The 16052-nt window shown below is 28.9% G+C and overlaps 2 protein-coding genes across 2 annotated transcripts; one reads left to right on the top strand and one right to left on the bottom strand.

Annotated features, from left to right (window-relative positions):
• The first annotated feature begins 6057 nt into the window (after positions 1 to 6057).
• On the top strand, positions 6058 to 6498 carry LOC106338050 (F-box protein At2g35280-like). Its single transcript, XM_013777114.1, has one exon. The coding sequence runs from the start codon at positions 6058 to 6060 to the stop codon at positions 6496 to 6498; it is 441 nt and encodes a 146-aa protein (XP_013632568.1).
• An 11-nt stretch (positions 6499 to 6509) lies between these two features.
• Positions 6510 to 6866, bottom strand: LOC106338049 (F-box protein At2g35280-like). Its single transcript, XM_013777113.1, has one exon. The coding sequence runs from the start codon at positions 6864 to 6866 to the stop codon at positions 6510 to 6512; it is 357 nt and encodes a 118-aa protein (XP_013632567.1).
• Positions 6867 to 16052: the final 9186 nt, after the last annotated feature.

Raw genomic sequence — 16052 nt, 5'->3', positions numbered from 1 at the left:
GAAGATGAAATGTTGGTGCTTGAGAAGATCCCAGGAAGCAAGAATCCAGCAGACATGTTGACGAAGGTCGTGCCGTATGACAAGATGAGGTTGTGTGCAATCTCAGTAGGCTTGTTGGAGTAACAAGCTGGGAAGACCTGCTACATTAATCAAGGTGTGAAGACAGATTAAAACCAGTCTTCAAGTGGGAGATTGTAAAGAACATGTTTTTGGTAGGTACAACAAAAAGTTGTATCAAGAACATGTTTGTTGATTAATTCAACAACACATTTCTTTTGTGTTTTTGGTAGGTGCAACAAGAAGTTTCACCAACTCCTCATAATCTCCTATAAATAACCACAGAAGGAGAAGAAGAAATCCATCCCAAAACAAAGAGAAAAACAAGAGAAGAAGAGAGTGAGCAAGAGAGAAAAAAAAAATCTTTCTTTTGAAAAAATCTTTCTCTATAAGAAATTAAGTGTAATTTCTTGAGTGTATTTGGGGTCGGGTGTGAGTTGAGAGCTTGTAAAAATTTCCCGGGTTGATAATAAAAGATCTGTAGCAGGTCCGGAGACGTAGGCAAGATTGGCCGAACTCCGTTAACAATTGTGTGTGTGTTTTCCCGCTCCCATAAATTCTGGTTTACCGCAAAATTTGACCGCATATTTCCTAACATTTATTACGTGGTTGGCTTGTTCTGGTTTGTGAAATGTAATAATTTGGGTTGGCTTGGTCTACTTTTTTTTTTTTTTTGTCATCAAATACTGACTCTGTGAACCACTCCGGTAGATTTTGATCAATGTGAACGACAAATAACGGTTGTTTCCTGGCACTGCGTGCTAGGCTATCCGCTCTTAAATTTTGCGTCCTTGGTACATAGATAATCTCCGAACGTGTGAAAACCTCTTTCAGGGACTTAATATCTTCCAAATAACTTGCAAATGTGAGCCATTCTTCTGGTTCTGAAACCATCTTCACCAACTGAGAACAATCCGTTGCAAATGTAACCTGAAACTGACGTAAATTTTTCATACATTTCATTGCCCAAAGTAGTGCTTCTATCTCCGCATGTAGAGGGGATAGACAAGCTCGGACATTCCTTGCTCCTAACAACCCATCAAAGCCTTCTAAATTACTTAGCCAACCTTGCCCAGAGAAAACTTCATTCTCCTTCCAAGAACCATCTGTAAAACACCATCTCCCCGGGTTGGCTTGTTCTTATTTGTTAGATAAAATAAAACTATTCCAAACTATACGAGTAACAAATAGTTTAGTTATATAAATAAAATACTGTATGATAAATTTTTACATGTATATGATGTATGCATATTTTTTTCTTAACATTAATTTTATGTGCAATTTTCTAAGAATCTCCTATATATTAATTCTGGAGAATTACAATATGTTTCGTAGCCATGTATCATCGTGAGAATAATTCTTAGAATTTTTAGAAAAATAAGTTGGTCTATACAAACATATACTATGTTTTTTATTAAACAAACTATCAAATTAATTAGTAGTGTACAAAAGAATATTTTTTCTTTCTTTAAACAACATTTACGGAATTACCTAATATGGCTAACATATAAATATATCAATTATTGATTATGAATAATACATATTTGATAACAATTTTTTTATCTTTTCTCTTTTTTGTTTAATTTTATATTATTAAAATAAATTAAACAATCACATTAAGCATATAATAAAAAAAATTAGATTTTTTCTTATATGTTATATTTTAAATTTTTTTAAAAGACTATAAATTACTAAAAATGGTAAAAGTCCCACATTGAAAATTTTGTGATCAATGGTTTAACTTTTTTTGTTCAAACAAGATATAAATGATCATATATTGTAGGGTGTTCGAATACACATTCGGGTTCGTATCGGGTATTTAGGTTTTTCGGGTATTTCAGTAAGAAAGTATAAAACCCGTTTAGGTATTTCTACACTTCGGGGGTTCAGGTATTTTATGTTCGGTTAGGATATTTGGGTTTGGTTCAGATATTTTAATTTTGAAGAAAAAATAAATAAATTATTTATTTATTAAGTTTTATGTATTTAAAATATATTTTTAGTTTAACTGGTTTTCTAATTTTAAAAAGATTAAACTATTAATAAGTTTGAAGATAAAACTTTAAAAGTAGAAAGACAATAATTTAGTTGTTATTTTGAAATTTTTGATGCAACTTTTGTTAACGCAAGAAATAAGAGCTTGATATGTATTTTAAGGGAGTATCAAATAATTTTGTTCATAATTATATGTATATTATCTAATTTTGAGCAATGTGCATCATTAATATAAATATTTTTTATAAAATGAGAGAAGTAAACTAGAAATATATGGTTAAGTATACTTATGTTTGGTTATCTTCGGATATCCATTCCGGTTCGGATATTACCCGTTCGGGTTCAGATATTACATGTTTAGGCTCGAATATCGAATTCAATAACCGTTCGGGTATTTTGCTACTTCGGTTTGGATTTTCGGATCGGATTCAGATGCGGATTTGGGTATCAGATAAAATGTCCAGCCCTAATAAATTATATGAATATGAAGCCTCATTAATAGATATTCATATTATATATATATATATATATATATATAATATAAATATCATTTGAAATAAATTATATACTATATAAAAATATAAAAATATGTTAATTTTAAAATTTGCAGTGAAAATTATTGAGATTTTAATATTTTAATTTTAAAATTTGTATTGAAAAATCTCACAATTAAAGTTTTGTGATTAACGGTTTACACTTTGTTACCGCAAATATACAAACGTTAAAAAATCATATGAATAGAAAGTGTCAATAATAAATATTTATATTAAAATATACTATATATCTATGTCAATATCAATAAAGTTTAATTTATACCATATAAAGTAAATAAAATGGTTGTTTTTATTTATTTACCAAAAACGTGATTGTAAATTAACAAAATGTATTGGTTTTGATTTATGTGATTACTCTAATGTATATACTTTTATGTATACAAATTATTTTTTAAATATGTGGTTTATGATATCTTATTTGATTCTGAAAATCCCAGAAACACACTTCTTCAGATCGAAGTGATTTTTAATATTGGAAGCACTATATATATTATTTCATTCAGATTAAATAATTTAGTCTTGATTTTTATTCCTAAAAATCTTTTAATGAAATATCATGACAAGATTTTAATCACCTCCTTTTGACTTTGCTCGAAGAATCGGAGATTTGATCATTCGTCTAATATTGCTTCTCCCTAATACAATATCTAGCTATTTTAATTGTAAGAATAAGAGATTTGAACTATTTATTATAAGTTTTCTGGTTTATCATTTAATAAATCAAATTGTTATTAGTTTATATATAGTTCACATATATACTCAAATGGTAAACTATTATATATACTTTTATCTATTTACTCTTTAAGTAACTAAACTTCAAAAGCGTACAAGTAATTTGTTTTGTTTTTCTAGAATTAGATGATTTTTAGACCGGACTGATGAATATATAGTAGACATAAATTTATATTTTGAGTCTGCACTTATATTCTATAACAGCTTGATATATTAGATTTGAACACTAATCTGTTAATATAGTTTGATGGTGATTTTCTTCAAAATTTTGATTCTTATATATGTATCTGGAGTGGAACTAATTTTTACAGATATCCATCTTTTTAAATTGACACTTATGTAATTCACTAAATTTATAGACGAAGTTTTAAAAAAACTAAACTCATATCGATGAAATAAAGACGAGAACGAAAACATAATTTTATTGCGTTAGAAAATGAAATCACTTATTAAGAGTCAATAGTAAACAAATCGAGAGCAGAAAATCTAATCTCCTTTCGTTATTATACAATTGATGTTGCCTATTTATTTTTGGTGATTTATGGCAGCCTCAAAACTTTATTTTCTTTCGTGCATATGAAATCTTAAAAATAATTAAAATGAGATGTAATATGTTAACTCTTCAACAACAATGATACATCTGAGAGACCAACATTTGTATTCGTTATTTTATAATCGATAAAGATTATAGTGTTGCAAAATGTTAAAACTATGAACAAACATTATTATAAAAAAAACTAATATTCATTATTCATGCTGCGTCAACTAGCAACACATATTTTTAGCAAAAAAAAAATACCAACACATATCTGACACTCGAGTTGAACACTCAAAGTTCCTGCTTCTGCTTGCCAGCTAATAAAAGCACAGGTGCTAAACCATGAAATCCAACATGAACAACCAAAAAATTACTTATAATTTTAAAAAATTATGAATAAATATATTAGAGTTAAAAATTATGAAATGACACCTAATGTAGTATCGTAAGTCCGTAAAATAACCATGTATTTACTAGTTAGTAAATCGAATTTAATACTCAATCACATCTTTTGTGAAAAAAGTTAGAGATGCTAATAGAATAGTTCACACTTACCATGGACAGCCATTTTAATGTTATAAAAGAATCTTTGCGGGATACATATATACGACTCAGTTCAGATTTAGAACCATGTTCGTTTTTGTATTTTAAGCATCACTAAATGCAGCATCTAAATACAACATTTAGATGTTATATCCAAACATTGTTCATTTTTATAGTTACTATTTATATGCAGATGCAACCTCTAAATGTTATGGTATTCGGACTTTTTGTGTTTGTTTATATTATAACAAGATTAAGATCCACGCAATTGTGCGGAAAGAGATTTACATATAAAAATAATTTTTATATATTTATTACTTATTTGTGTTCATTTACGTATTATGTATATAATTAAACCATTGATCACAAAATTTTAGTGTGAAACATTTAACATTTTTAAATTTATAGTCGTTTTAAAGATTCAAAATATAACATATAAAAAATAACTTTTTATTATATAGTTAATGTGATTGTTTAATATTTTTAATAATATAAAATTAAACAAAAAAAATAAGGAATATACAAAATTATTATCAAATATTTATTATTCATAATCATTAATTGTCATATACATGTTAACCATATTAAGTAATTTCCTAGCTGTTATTTAAGGAAAATGTGAGTATCAGTTTTCTAAGAATTCTGAATTTCATTATCTTGTTGACACGTGGCTACAAAAAAATGTTGTAATGTTTCTAAATTAATATATAAGGGATATACTGCATTCTATATTCCACCAAATGGGTATCAAGAATATTCAATATCACATGATGTATAGAAAACAGTCCATAGAATATTCAATCGTAAGCAACCAAAGCAGTCTAAAATATCAAGAATATTCAATATCACATTCAATTAGAGTCAACATAATCATTGTGAGCTTGCTGTATGAATAACTACGAATTCACTGGATAACCACATATACTCAAAGGATCCATGTTACGGTGGACGTTAAAAACGTATAATTTGAACAATTAATTAGCTAAGTTATTTTTCATACCGTAACTGTTTCAGGAACTTTTTGGTGGTTTTTTTTCACCAACACTTATAGAGATGTACTTAAATTGATAATGTAACTGAAGTTTGGGAATGAACCAGACCATTTTTATTAGTAATTCTGAGAGCAAAGATAACATATATGAATCATTTTACTGATTAAAATTTAAATATTAGTGCTAATCAAAATGAAACATGTTTTAATAATAATAATGATTGAATTAATGTTATGAACTTAATTATTGGCTATCTAATTTCCCAAGAACAAACACCAAATTTATCATCCACATATTTACCAATTTGGCACATGTTAGAGAACTCAATATTGTTAAAACTATTAATCACATATTTACCAATTTAGCACATGTTAGAGAACTCAATATTGTTAAAACTATTAATAATGTCCGGAAAGATCCAACTCCTTGACGATCCACCTTATACGAAATCCGTTAGCGAAATTACTATCTTACAATAAAAGCTCTTCAAATGCGTAGTGGGATGATTCAATTCTGATCCGTTACACTTAAGCTACGTGAACCAAAAACCCTCACTCTTTCCTGGTCATCTCTTCTATATAAGCAGACCAAATCACCACCAAGAAAAGGAAAAAACTCAAATCACTATAACTTCCCAAACACTTCGATGGAGCCAACTAACCGTTCTCTGACTCACCTTGACACCATGCCGGACGACATGTTGCGCCTCATCATCTCAAAAGTCGGTGCTGCGTCGTCCACCGATTACTGCAACGCCGTGCTTACTTGCAAGAGTCTGAACTTTGGTTTAGATGATCCCTTGATCGCCAAGACCCTCAGCATCGCCCCTTTGGTGGAGAGGCCTTATCTAGCTAACGGGTATGAAAAAATGATGGAGAGCCTTTTGGCAGCCAACAACCTTGATGCGCATTACGTTAAGGGTATGCGTGAGTACTTTTATTTTGATAATCACTTTTTGAGACTCCATCACCTTCATCTTGCCTCTAAAGGGTATGAAAAAATGATGATGCCATCACCATCAGTCAACTTCGTAAGTATCTTTTTGCCCTTCTCGATTATTCCCAAGGCCATGAGAAGACCACCGTAAAGATACTTAGCTTATTTGTGGTCCCCTTTAGAGGCAAGACGAAGGTGATGGAGTCCCAAAAAGTGATTATCAAAATAAAAGTACTCACGCATACCCTTAACGTAATGCGCATCTAGGTTGTTGGCTGCCAAAAGGCTCTCCATCATTTTTTCATACCCGTTAGCTAGATGAGGCCTCTCCACCAAAGGGGCGACGCTGAGGGTCTTGGCGATCAAGGGATCATCTAAACCGAAGTTCAGACTCTTGCAAGTAAGCACGGCGTTGCAGTAACCGGTGGACAACGCAGCACCGACTTTTGAGATGATGAGGCACAACATGCCGTCTGGCATGGTGTCAAGGCGAGTCAGAGAATGGTTAGTTGGCTCCATCGAAGTTTTTGGGAAGTTATAGGTATTTTTACTGTGAACATCGCCAATATAGTATCCAGGTATATAGATGAAGGAAGACTTTGCAATCACAAAGTATACTGATCCGATAATAGCTATGTATATGATCTACAAAACAAAACAAAAAAATAGAGTATAAAGTTCACCACTTTGTGTTATTCACAGGTAAGCATCAAAGTATGAATCACAACATCAGATTCATCTGCTACTTAAAATGGATCAAACAGTACTAAACCAAGAAGAAAGATACAAACTTGCAATATGGGATTAGGACGGTCGCAACAGAACTGCTCCACCGTTAAGACAACATCCGTTCCCTTGGAACCAAACACCTGAAACACCATTCCGACAAACCTCCTGCAAACCCAAAACAGAGGAACTCTAAATCAAAACAAAGATCAAACGTTGGAGTAAATGGAAGAATGTTCAATGAGGTGAGAGGAGAGAGTTACAGTAAGTGGTCATAGGCTCCGCGAGTGATGAAGGTGTGCCTTTGAAGATTGGCCATTGACCGCAGAGGAAAGAGATGACCACCGTCAACGTCATGATCCCGTTAACTACCAATAGCCACTGTACCGCCATTGAGAGATCCTCCGATCGTCTGGAAAGTCCAACTCTTTTCCTCTCTCTTGTTAATGTATACACAGTTTCAGAACATTAGGGGATAATTTGAAAATCAGATAAAATAAAAGGGTACAAAAGAAATATTTAGATAGTTAGGGCCAAACATTCTACACTTATATAAATAGAGCCACACCATAACTTAAACCTAAGGTTTTAGCGAGAGCAACACATCATCATTAAATAACATGGAATCTCTTGTAATGAAACTCATGATACATATAGTAACCTTGTTGTTGTTCGATCATTACAAAGACTCATGTTTATGTAGGAACCTTATTTTACTACCATGGGACAACTGATATTTTGTAAAAAATATTAAGAACATAAATTAAAATTATAATACCAAAATATAAGAATAAAGAAGAATTGCAGAGTCGAGATGATTAATCTCTTTCCTTAAATCTTTAAACGCTTCGTAGTGTGACGGTTTTATAACGCTTAGATTCTCAGGATACAACTGAAACATTGTTTCTGTTTACCATCACCGAAAAACAGAATCTATCGAACATAGCTCAAATATAAAAAAAAATAACATCTAACATAACTATTCTGAGTGGAGAATTTTTCTTCTTCTCTTATTCGTATGAATCTATGTCCAAGGAGGTAACGAGCACTTGACTTTTATAGCCAATTCTACATAACTCATACATACGTTTCTTAGTAGTCATGAGTCATAAATGGAGAATTAAACTTATGATAATAGTTGGAATTCAATCCCACTTTACGTTAGAGTTTTTATTTTGTAGTTACAAAATTCAACTCATTAATTTTATCATTAGTGGCAATTTAAGAGATATATTGTTGTTGACTTTTCAACAAAGACAAAATGAAACTGGATCATTTGCCTTATTCCCTAAGTCCACAACTCTGGACCAAGAATCTCTTCATCTAATATACCATAGTATATTCAAGGTTTACAAACCTTCTTATAATTCTCCATTATATATACAAGTGAACATTCATTTGCATTTTTTATTGTGGGACAAATTACATTTGTTTTATTTTATGCTTTATAAGCAACCCACTTGGAGCTCCATTTCTGATTCAAACTAACTTCGATTTTGACATACGAATACACTATTACATAGTGTCAAACATTCGGTTATTCTGACGAACGTCTTCGTCCAAAAACTTACCAAAATGATTTTAAACCATTTTGTCAAAAACGAGTTCCAACATTTTAAACAACTAAACAAACTAAACATAAAAGACAATAGATCCAGCTCCTTTGAGTACACAATCAGACTTGCACTATACTCAAGCCAAGACTAAACGGCCTACGCCCTCCTCAGACTAAACGGCCTACGCCCTCCTAAGTATACATGGATCCAAGAAATAAATTTAGATTTCTCATAACAACTTCAAACCTTTTATCTTTGTGTACATAAAACTACCAGTGAAGCTATGGCTGGCCAAAAAACCTGAATCCGATCCGAAAAAGTAGTTACGAATCCGAACCAAAATTTATTAAATATCTGAGTAGATTTAAAATTTTGGTATTTAGAAAACCGAAACCAAACCCGATCTGAACCAAAATATTGCGGATATCCAAATATATTTATATATTTAAATATATTAATTATATTAGTATTTAAAATATCTAACATATATAAGATATTTTAAAGTTGCCTAAAATATTTGGAAATATATATAAATAGTCAAAAGTAAATGTCTACAATTGCCAAACAATACTCAAAAAATAACTGAAATATATATTGATTGTCTATAAAAAAAAATATTCAAGCTAAACCAATTTTAATGTTAAATTTAGGTATTTTAGCATACATTTTAATATTAATTTTATTTTTTAATTTTTAGAAATTTAAAGTATATTTGAATTTTAAATGTTTAAAATAACTTAAATGGGAAATCTAAACTCAAACCAAACCCACCAAAAAATATTCAATTGACTATCTTAATGTGCTAGCATAAATATATAACATCTACTTTTCTTAAAATGTCAGAGATGCACAAATTTCCAAAATAATCGAATAGAAAAATGTGTCCATGAGAGTACATATGTCAAAAACACAACTTGTATGTATGAAAGACAAACCTTTTCACTAGTATAAGAAAATTGAGACTAATGATTTCATTGTTTTGTTTAGGATTTTTGGCTATGAAAACAGGTAAAACTCTTCCCACTATTTTTTATTTATAACGTTTCATTTGAATATCTTCTAAAAATTTGTAACCAAGTAACTACATATAACTTTTTTTCCACCATTTTATTATTAGTTTGATTTGTGAAAATTTTATTTTGAGAAATGCATGGACATAGACTATTTATAGATTTTAAAAATCTATTTGAATAGTCACAACTCTTCAATTTGAATAGTCACATTCTTTCTATTTAAATGTAATTATTTTGAAAAGATATTTATAAGAATAGTCACAACTTTTCAATTTTTAAAAGATACTTATATGAATCATGACACAACATAACTCATTACACTAACAAATACACATCTCTTAAAACAAAAAATTGTACAAAGACATTTTTGAGTACTTAACATCATAAGAAAAAACACAACTATTTAGACAACATTTAGAAAAGACACAACTTTTAGAAAAAACACAACCTTTCAACATAAGTGGGATTCACAACCTTTGAAATTAATTGGAATTGCTATTATTAGTAGATAATTGTATTATTTATTTGGGGTTGTAATCTAGAATGTGTGAATTATGAACTTGGATAATGATAAAATCACATATGAAATCTCTTTCTTAAATTTTTTTGACAAATAAAGTTGTTTGTGTTTTAGGCTAAGATACATAAATACCAAATGGAAATTCTCGTATTTGTATGTATATATTTTGAAGATCTTTGTTGATCGATTGAAAATGTAACTTTCTTTTATTTCTACAATTTATTTGCTTCAAATCATATTTTGTCAATACGTACAACTTTTATACAGAAAGTTGAGGGTTGCAATGATTAACAACCAGAACATTGCAATGGTTAACCAATTATCATAATGGTTATCACCAAAAATTGCAATCGTTTATAACTAAATTCTACCATTACCAATAATTACAAGGGTTGTCACTAAGAATTGCAATGGTTCATCATTAAAATATACTATTATCAATAGTTGTTGTTGTTTATCATAGTTGTAATGGTTCATCACCAAATATGTTACTATCATCAGTGGTTGCAATAGATTATAAAAGTATAAAATAATAAACTTATCCAGAAGTTAAATTATCAAAATATTTTTTAGATAATTTTAATATTCTTTAAATGCATGATATGAAAATGAACTAAACAATAACTATATTAAAAGTTTATAGAAACATTTAGAAAAAAATATCATCAGAGATTTTGAGAACTTTTTAACTGCAGTTTTTAAAATGAAAAACACATCTTCACACAAAAATATAACTTTTTCAAAACTTATAAAAATTTATGATAAAAAGACATGTTCTTACCATCGCTTCTGTGGTTGAGTAAACCTCTTTTCCTCTTACAACTTTTGTGCTGGACCATTTCATCACGTTCCCGAAAGCTATCACGGGGTATTGATGAATACAATAGATTGTCTGGGATTATGTTAAAGGAACCAATGGAATATCTCAGGGACACAAATATCTCAGGGATGATGCCGTGAAATGAATTACTTTTTTCATTGATGTTTTATTACTTCTTTCCAATGGCGTCGGTTTATTTAATGGAGGGACGTACGTCATATTTGTTCGAAAGTTGGTGTCTTCGGTGTATCACAATGCACATGTTTTTCATGGGGAACAAAGTGGCCTTCACTTTAGTGATTCTCGGTTTAATGGAATTCAATGTAGACTTTTCCTGGTTTTGGACATGTATTGTGTCAACAAAACAACTTGTCAATCGAAGAGTACAAGCGACTGGGTGAAATTGATTTTTTGGGGAAATAATGGAACATTTACGGGCCACGTTAGAGACTGGGAGGGAAACTTTAAGATAGGTGACAACACTTGTTAATCTCGACAAGGAGTCAACTTCCAGATTCATCTTCATCAACATTTTGATTAGTTTTATTAGTCAAAGTAATGCATAATGCATTTTGGAGTTTCATCTGGTAGCTAATAGAAAATATATGAAGAATGGAGATAACAGATTAATATATGAAGACTGGGGATAACAGATTTTATCTGTTAGCCTAAAAGAGTTCCGACAGAAAAGCTTGGTTAGTCTCCACTTCTTCATCTTAATTATTTTAATTTCCTTTATTTGTTTCTATGGTTGTAATGAATATGTTTATGTATGTTGTAAAATCTTTAGATACATTCTTATGATGAAAAAACAAATCTAAACATTTTCACAACCTTTTCCAATAGTTGTATATTGAGAAGACATATAATTATTTTAAATTAATTTAATCTCCTATCTAATACTATAAAGTAGAGCTTTACTTTCTTTTTAGAGAGACACGTCATCAAATATATTATAGAATCACAAATCATTTTGTAGTTTGATAACCTTTTTAAACTAATCTTATTTCTATAATAAAAAGACACAACCGTTTATAATGAAAAAAACACAACCTTTAACACTATAAAGAAAAGACATAAAAGTATAGAAACACAAAGATACAACCTTTGATATCACAACCTTTTTTAATGGTTGCATATTGAAAAGACACATAATTATTTTTAAATAATTTCATCTTTATATATTTTATAGAATCACACATCTTTTTTTTATTTGATAATATTTTTAAACTAATCTTATTTTTCTAATGAAAGACATAAATGTTTATAATGAAAAAACACAACTTTTGACATTATAATAAAAAGACACAAAAAATACAATTACACAAAGACACAATCTTTCACATTAATTGAGATTGTTATTATTAATAGATAACATCTGAATACTACTCACAAATTGAAAAATTATAAGACATTATTTATATTATTAATAATAAATAAATATATTATTCAAATAAATATATTTAAATTTTTATTTTTCAGTTTTGGTAGAAAACACGTAATTTTCCGATTTAGACGAAAATACACTTTTGAAAATTTAGAGGGAAACACACAATTTTTGGCTTTGGTGAGAAAAATGAATTTTATGGCATTGACAGAAAAAAACTTAATTTTTTGTTTCAGTTGGAAAACTCGAATTTTAGGTTCCGGAAGTAGATTTAATTTCTCTGTTTTGGAGGAAAAAAACAATTTTTGGTTTTGGCGAAAAAAATATTTTTTCAGTTTTGGTAAGAAAAACCATTTTCTGGTTTTGTTGGGGACATGCAAATGGTTTCGGCAGAAAAATTATATTTTCTAATCAAAAAAATTATATAATAATTACTATATTAAAGGATATTTAAGTCTTTTGAATTTTGAAATGCAAATGTATCTTCCAAACTATACATTTTTGCTTTTCAAATATTTAGATATTTTAAATATTATAGAACATGCATCTAGATGTTGATGCAATAGTGTACAAACGAACAACATCTCAATATTTACATCTAGATGTAGCGTGTAAATAAAGAAACTAACATGGCCTAAATCTCTAAAACTGACCATGTTAATGGTTCAAGACTTTGGAACTATTATGTACCGAGACTTAACCATCTTAAACCTTTTTTTGCTACCTACAACGTCCGGTTTGTTGGTCTGTCTCCAAATTCAGTTGGTGTCCTATTAAAGGTGAGATGAAATGTGTTTTTAAGCATACTAGATTCTTTAACCGCACGTATATATTTTGTATTTTTTTTGTATTTATTTTAAAAATTTGTTAACTTTATGTAATTATATTTATTGAACTCAATTGTTTTGTCCTACAATTTTACGTGTTACTTGTAATTTTAAAATTTATAACTTTGCATATTTATCTATTCCTTTAAAATAGTGGTATATTATTTGGATCATTGTGATCTGAAATTTTTTCTATTATTTGAACATATTATTTCATATACTACGTGGGCATTTACATGCGAATGATATGGTATAATTTGGTAAATTTTGTCATTTTTGTATATATAATTTTGAATTCTAGATTGTATTTAGTGTAAATTTAGAATATATTCTTGTCTGACACATTTAAACCGAATGTTTTTTACTATGTTCTACATATATTCTGTAGTACAGAGTTTTCTATTTTAATTTTTTATTTTTGAAAAAGGCTTAAATTTTTATTTTTAGTTTCTCAAATGTATCATGGATTATGTGTTGTAAAATAGGTTTCCATCATACGAAACCAAAAAAGAATAACATGATTAACACAATAAAGATGAAAATGTAGTGTATGGTTATTTTATTTCGTTTTGTAAACTAAATATTACATCTAAAATTTACCAGGATTCCAAATTATAAGAAGTGATACCTTTGGCTAAGATTCAGCGAAAGAGTTATAAAGAGAGAAACAATGGAAGTTGAAACGTCATCGTTTCTCATCTTGTAAGGATCAACGAAGGAAATTAAGTTTTAAAAAATGGAGGTTCTTAAATGTAGGATAACGACAATTTGAGAGACTTCAATAAGAACAATGAAGATGAAGTGTTTTATTGGATTCAATAAATAGTGACATGGCAAAAAAATCATATTTCATTGGCTGAATTAATTTGCTGAGGTGGATAGGCTCAATGGAGCTTATATTACTTGCAATTTTAAAATTTTTATTTTTCATATTTATCTATTCCTTTAAAATAGTGTTCTGTTATTTGGATCATTGTGATCTGATAATTTTTCTATTATCTAAACATATTGTTTCATATACTACGTGGGCATTTACACGCGAATGATATAGTATAATTTGGTAAAACTTGTCATTTTTGTATGTATAATTTTGCATTCTAGATTGTATTTAGTATAAATTTAGAATATATTCTTGTCTGACACATTTAAACCGAATGTTTTTTACTATATTCTGCATATATTTTGTAGTACAGAGTTTTCTATTTTTATTTTTTATTTTTGAAAAAGGCTTAAATTTTTTTTTTTAGTTTCTCAAATGTATCATGGATTATGTGTTGTAAAATAGGTTTCCATCATACGAAACCAAAAAAGAATAACATGATTAACACAATAAAGATGAGAATGTAGTGTATGGTTATTTTATTTCGTTTTGTAAACTAAATATTACATCTAAAATTTACCAGGATTCCAAATTATAAGAAGTGATACATTTGGCTAAGATTCAGCGAAAGAGTTATAAAGAGAGAAACAACGGAAGTTGAAACGTCATCGTCTCTCATCTTGTAAGGATCAACGAAGGGAATTAAGTTTTAAAAAATGTAGGTTCTTAAATGTAGGATAACGGCAATTACAGAAACTTCAATAAGAACAATGAAGATGAAGTGTTTTATTGGACTCAATAAATAGTGACATGACAAAAAAATCATATTTCATTGGCTGATTTAATTTGTTGAGGTGGATATGCTCAATGGAGCTTATATTCCCCTTTTAATAGAGTAATATAGTTAAGATAACATAAGAGCACCTCCATTGGTTAAAACCACGAAGGTTTCTAAAAAAAAATATTAGTATTAAAATGATTTATTTATGTTTTATTTTCTTTAAACTAGTTAATCATCTATTTGAATGATATATATCATTTTACTATTCCATAATTTCTTAAAAACTCATAACTAAAACTTTTTACTCATTTTCTCTGCTAATTTTTTTTTTTTTTGAATGCTAAGAACTCCTCCTAATACTATCATTGGAGGTGCTCTCAGTAGGCTATTGACTAGTAAAAGTCTTGTGAATTATGCTAGGCCTGGGCATTTTAACATGGACCCGAAAACTTGAACTGGAACCGACTCAAAAATACCCGACCTGAAACCGAACCGAAAATTTACAAGTACTTTTTAGATCTAAATTTTTTTATCCGAAAGAACCAGAACCAAAATAACCGATCCGAATAGATCTGATCCGATAAAAACCGATTTGTACCCAACTTAAAAATATATATATCTAAAACTATCATTTTTTGTGTTCTATTTAATATATACTAGATCTTTTCTCCGCGCTACGCGCGGATAATATATTTAAATTTATTACATTTATCATTTTTATTTGTATGTGAATTTTTGTATATTAAACTATATATAACTAATTTTTAATTTTTTTTTTTAATATTTTTAGTTCGAAGTAAGTATTTATATTATATGTAACACAGTTAACTAATACAATATGAAACATCAAGTCCGAGATTTTAGAGTTATATAAAAATATAATTATGTATAGAACATAAATTATCTTAGTTTAAAAGATCGGAATCTCATCTCGAATAGATTAACGAAAAGAAAAAGTACTCCAATCTATACTATTAAAGCAAAATCCTTCTTATGAATTATGCTTCTGACTTTTTAAAAAAATTACAAAACATACCATTGTTTTTTTTTAAATACGTTTAATAATTTACAAAAATTTAAAGCTCATTCGATAGGCCCAAATTGAACCATTGTTAACTCATTAGGCCCATTCTGTTTAAAATATATTTAGTGAAAATCATTAAAAATATTGTTTTATTTTTTATACAGGGATTATACATTTAGGGGGATGTATTGGAATGAGAATTTTAAGAGATTTTGGGATTTTGTTAAAATC

Source organism: Brassica oleracea, chromosome C4, assembly GCF_000695525.1.
Source record: "Brassica oleracea var. oleracea cultivar TO1000 chromosome C4, BOL, whole genome shotgun sequence".
In the NCBI taxonomy this organism is placed as follows: domain Eukaryota; kingdom Viridiplantae; phylum Streptophyta; class Magnoliopsida; order Brassicales; family Brassicaceae; genus Brassica; species Brassica oleracea.
Note: the sequence above shows the minus strand (reverse complement) of the source record. Positions and strands in the feature narration are given on the sequence as shown.

What these genes read in the sequence shown, in the direction of transcription:
- LOC106338050 (XM_013777114.1), top strand. Translation starts at nt 6,058, where the DNA reads ATGGAGCCAACTAACCGTTCTCTGACTCACCTTGACACCATGCCGGAC.
- LOC106338049 (XM_013777113.1), bottom strand. Translation starts at nt 6,866, where the DNA reads ATGGAGCCAACTAACCATTCTCTGACTCGCCTTGACACCATGCCAGAC.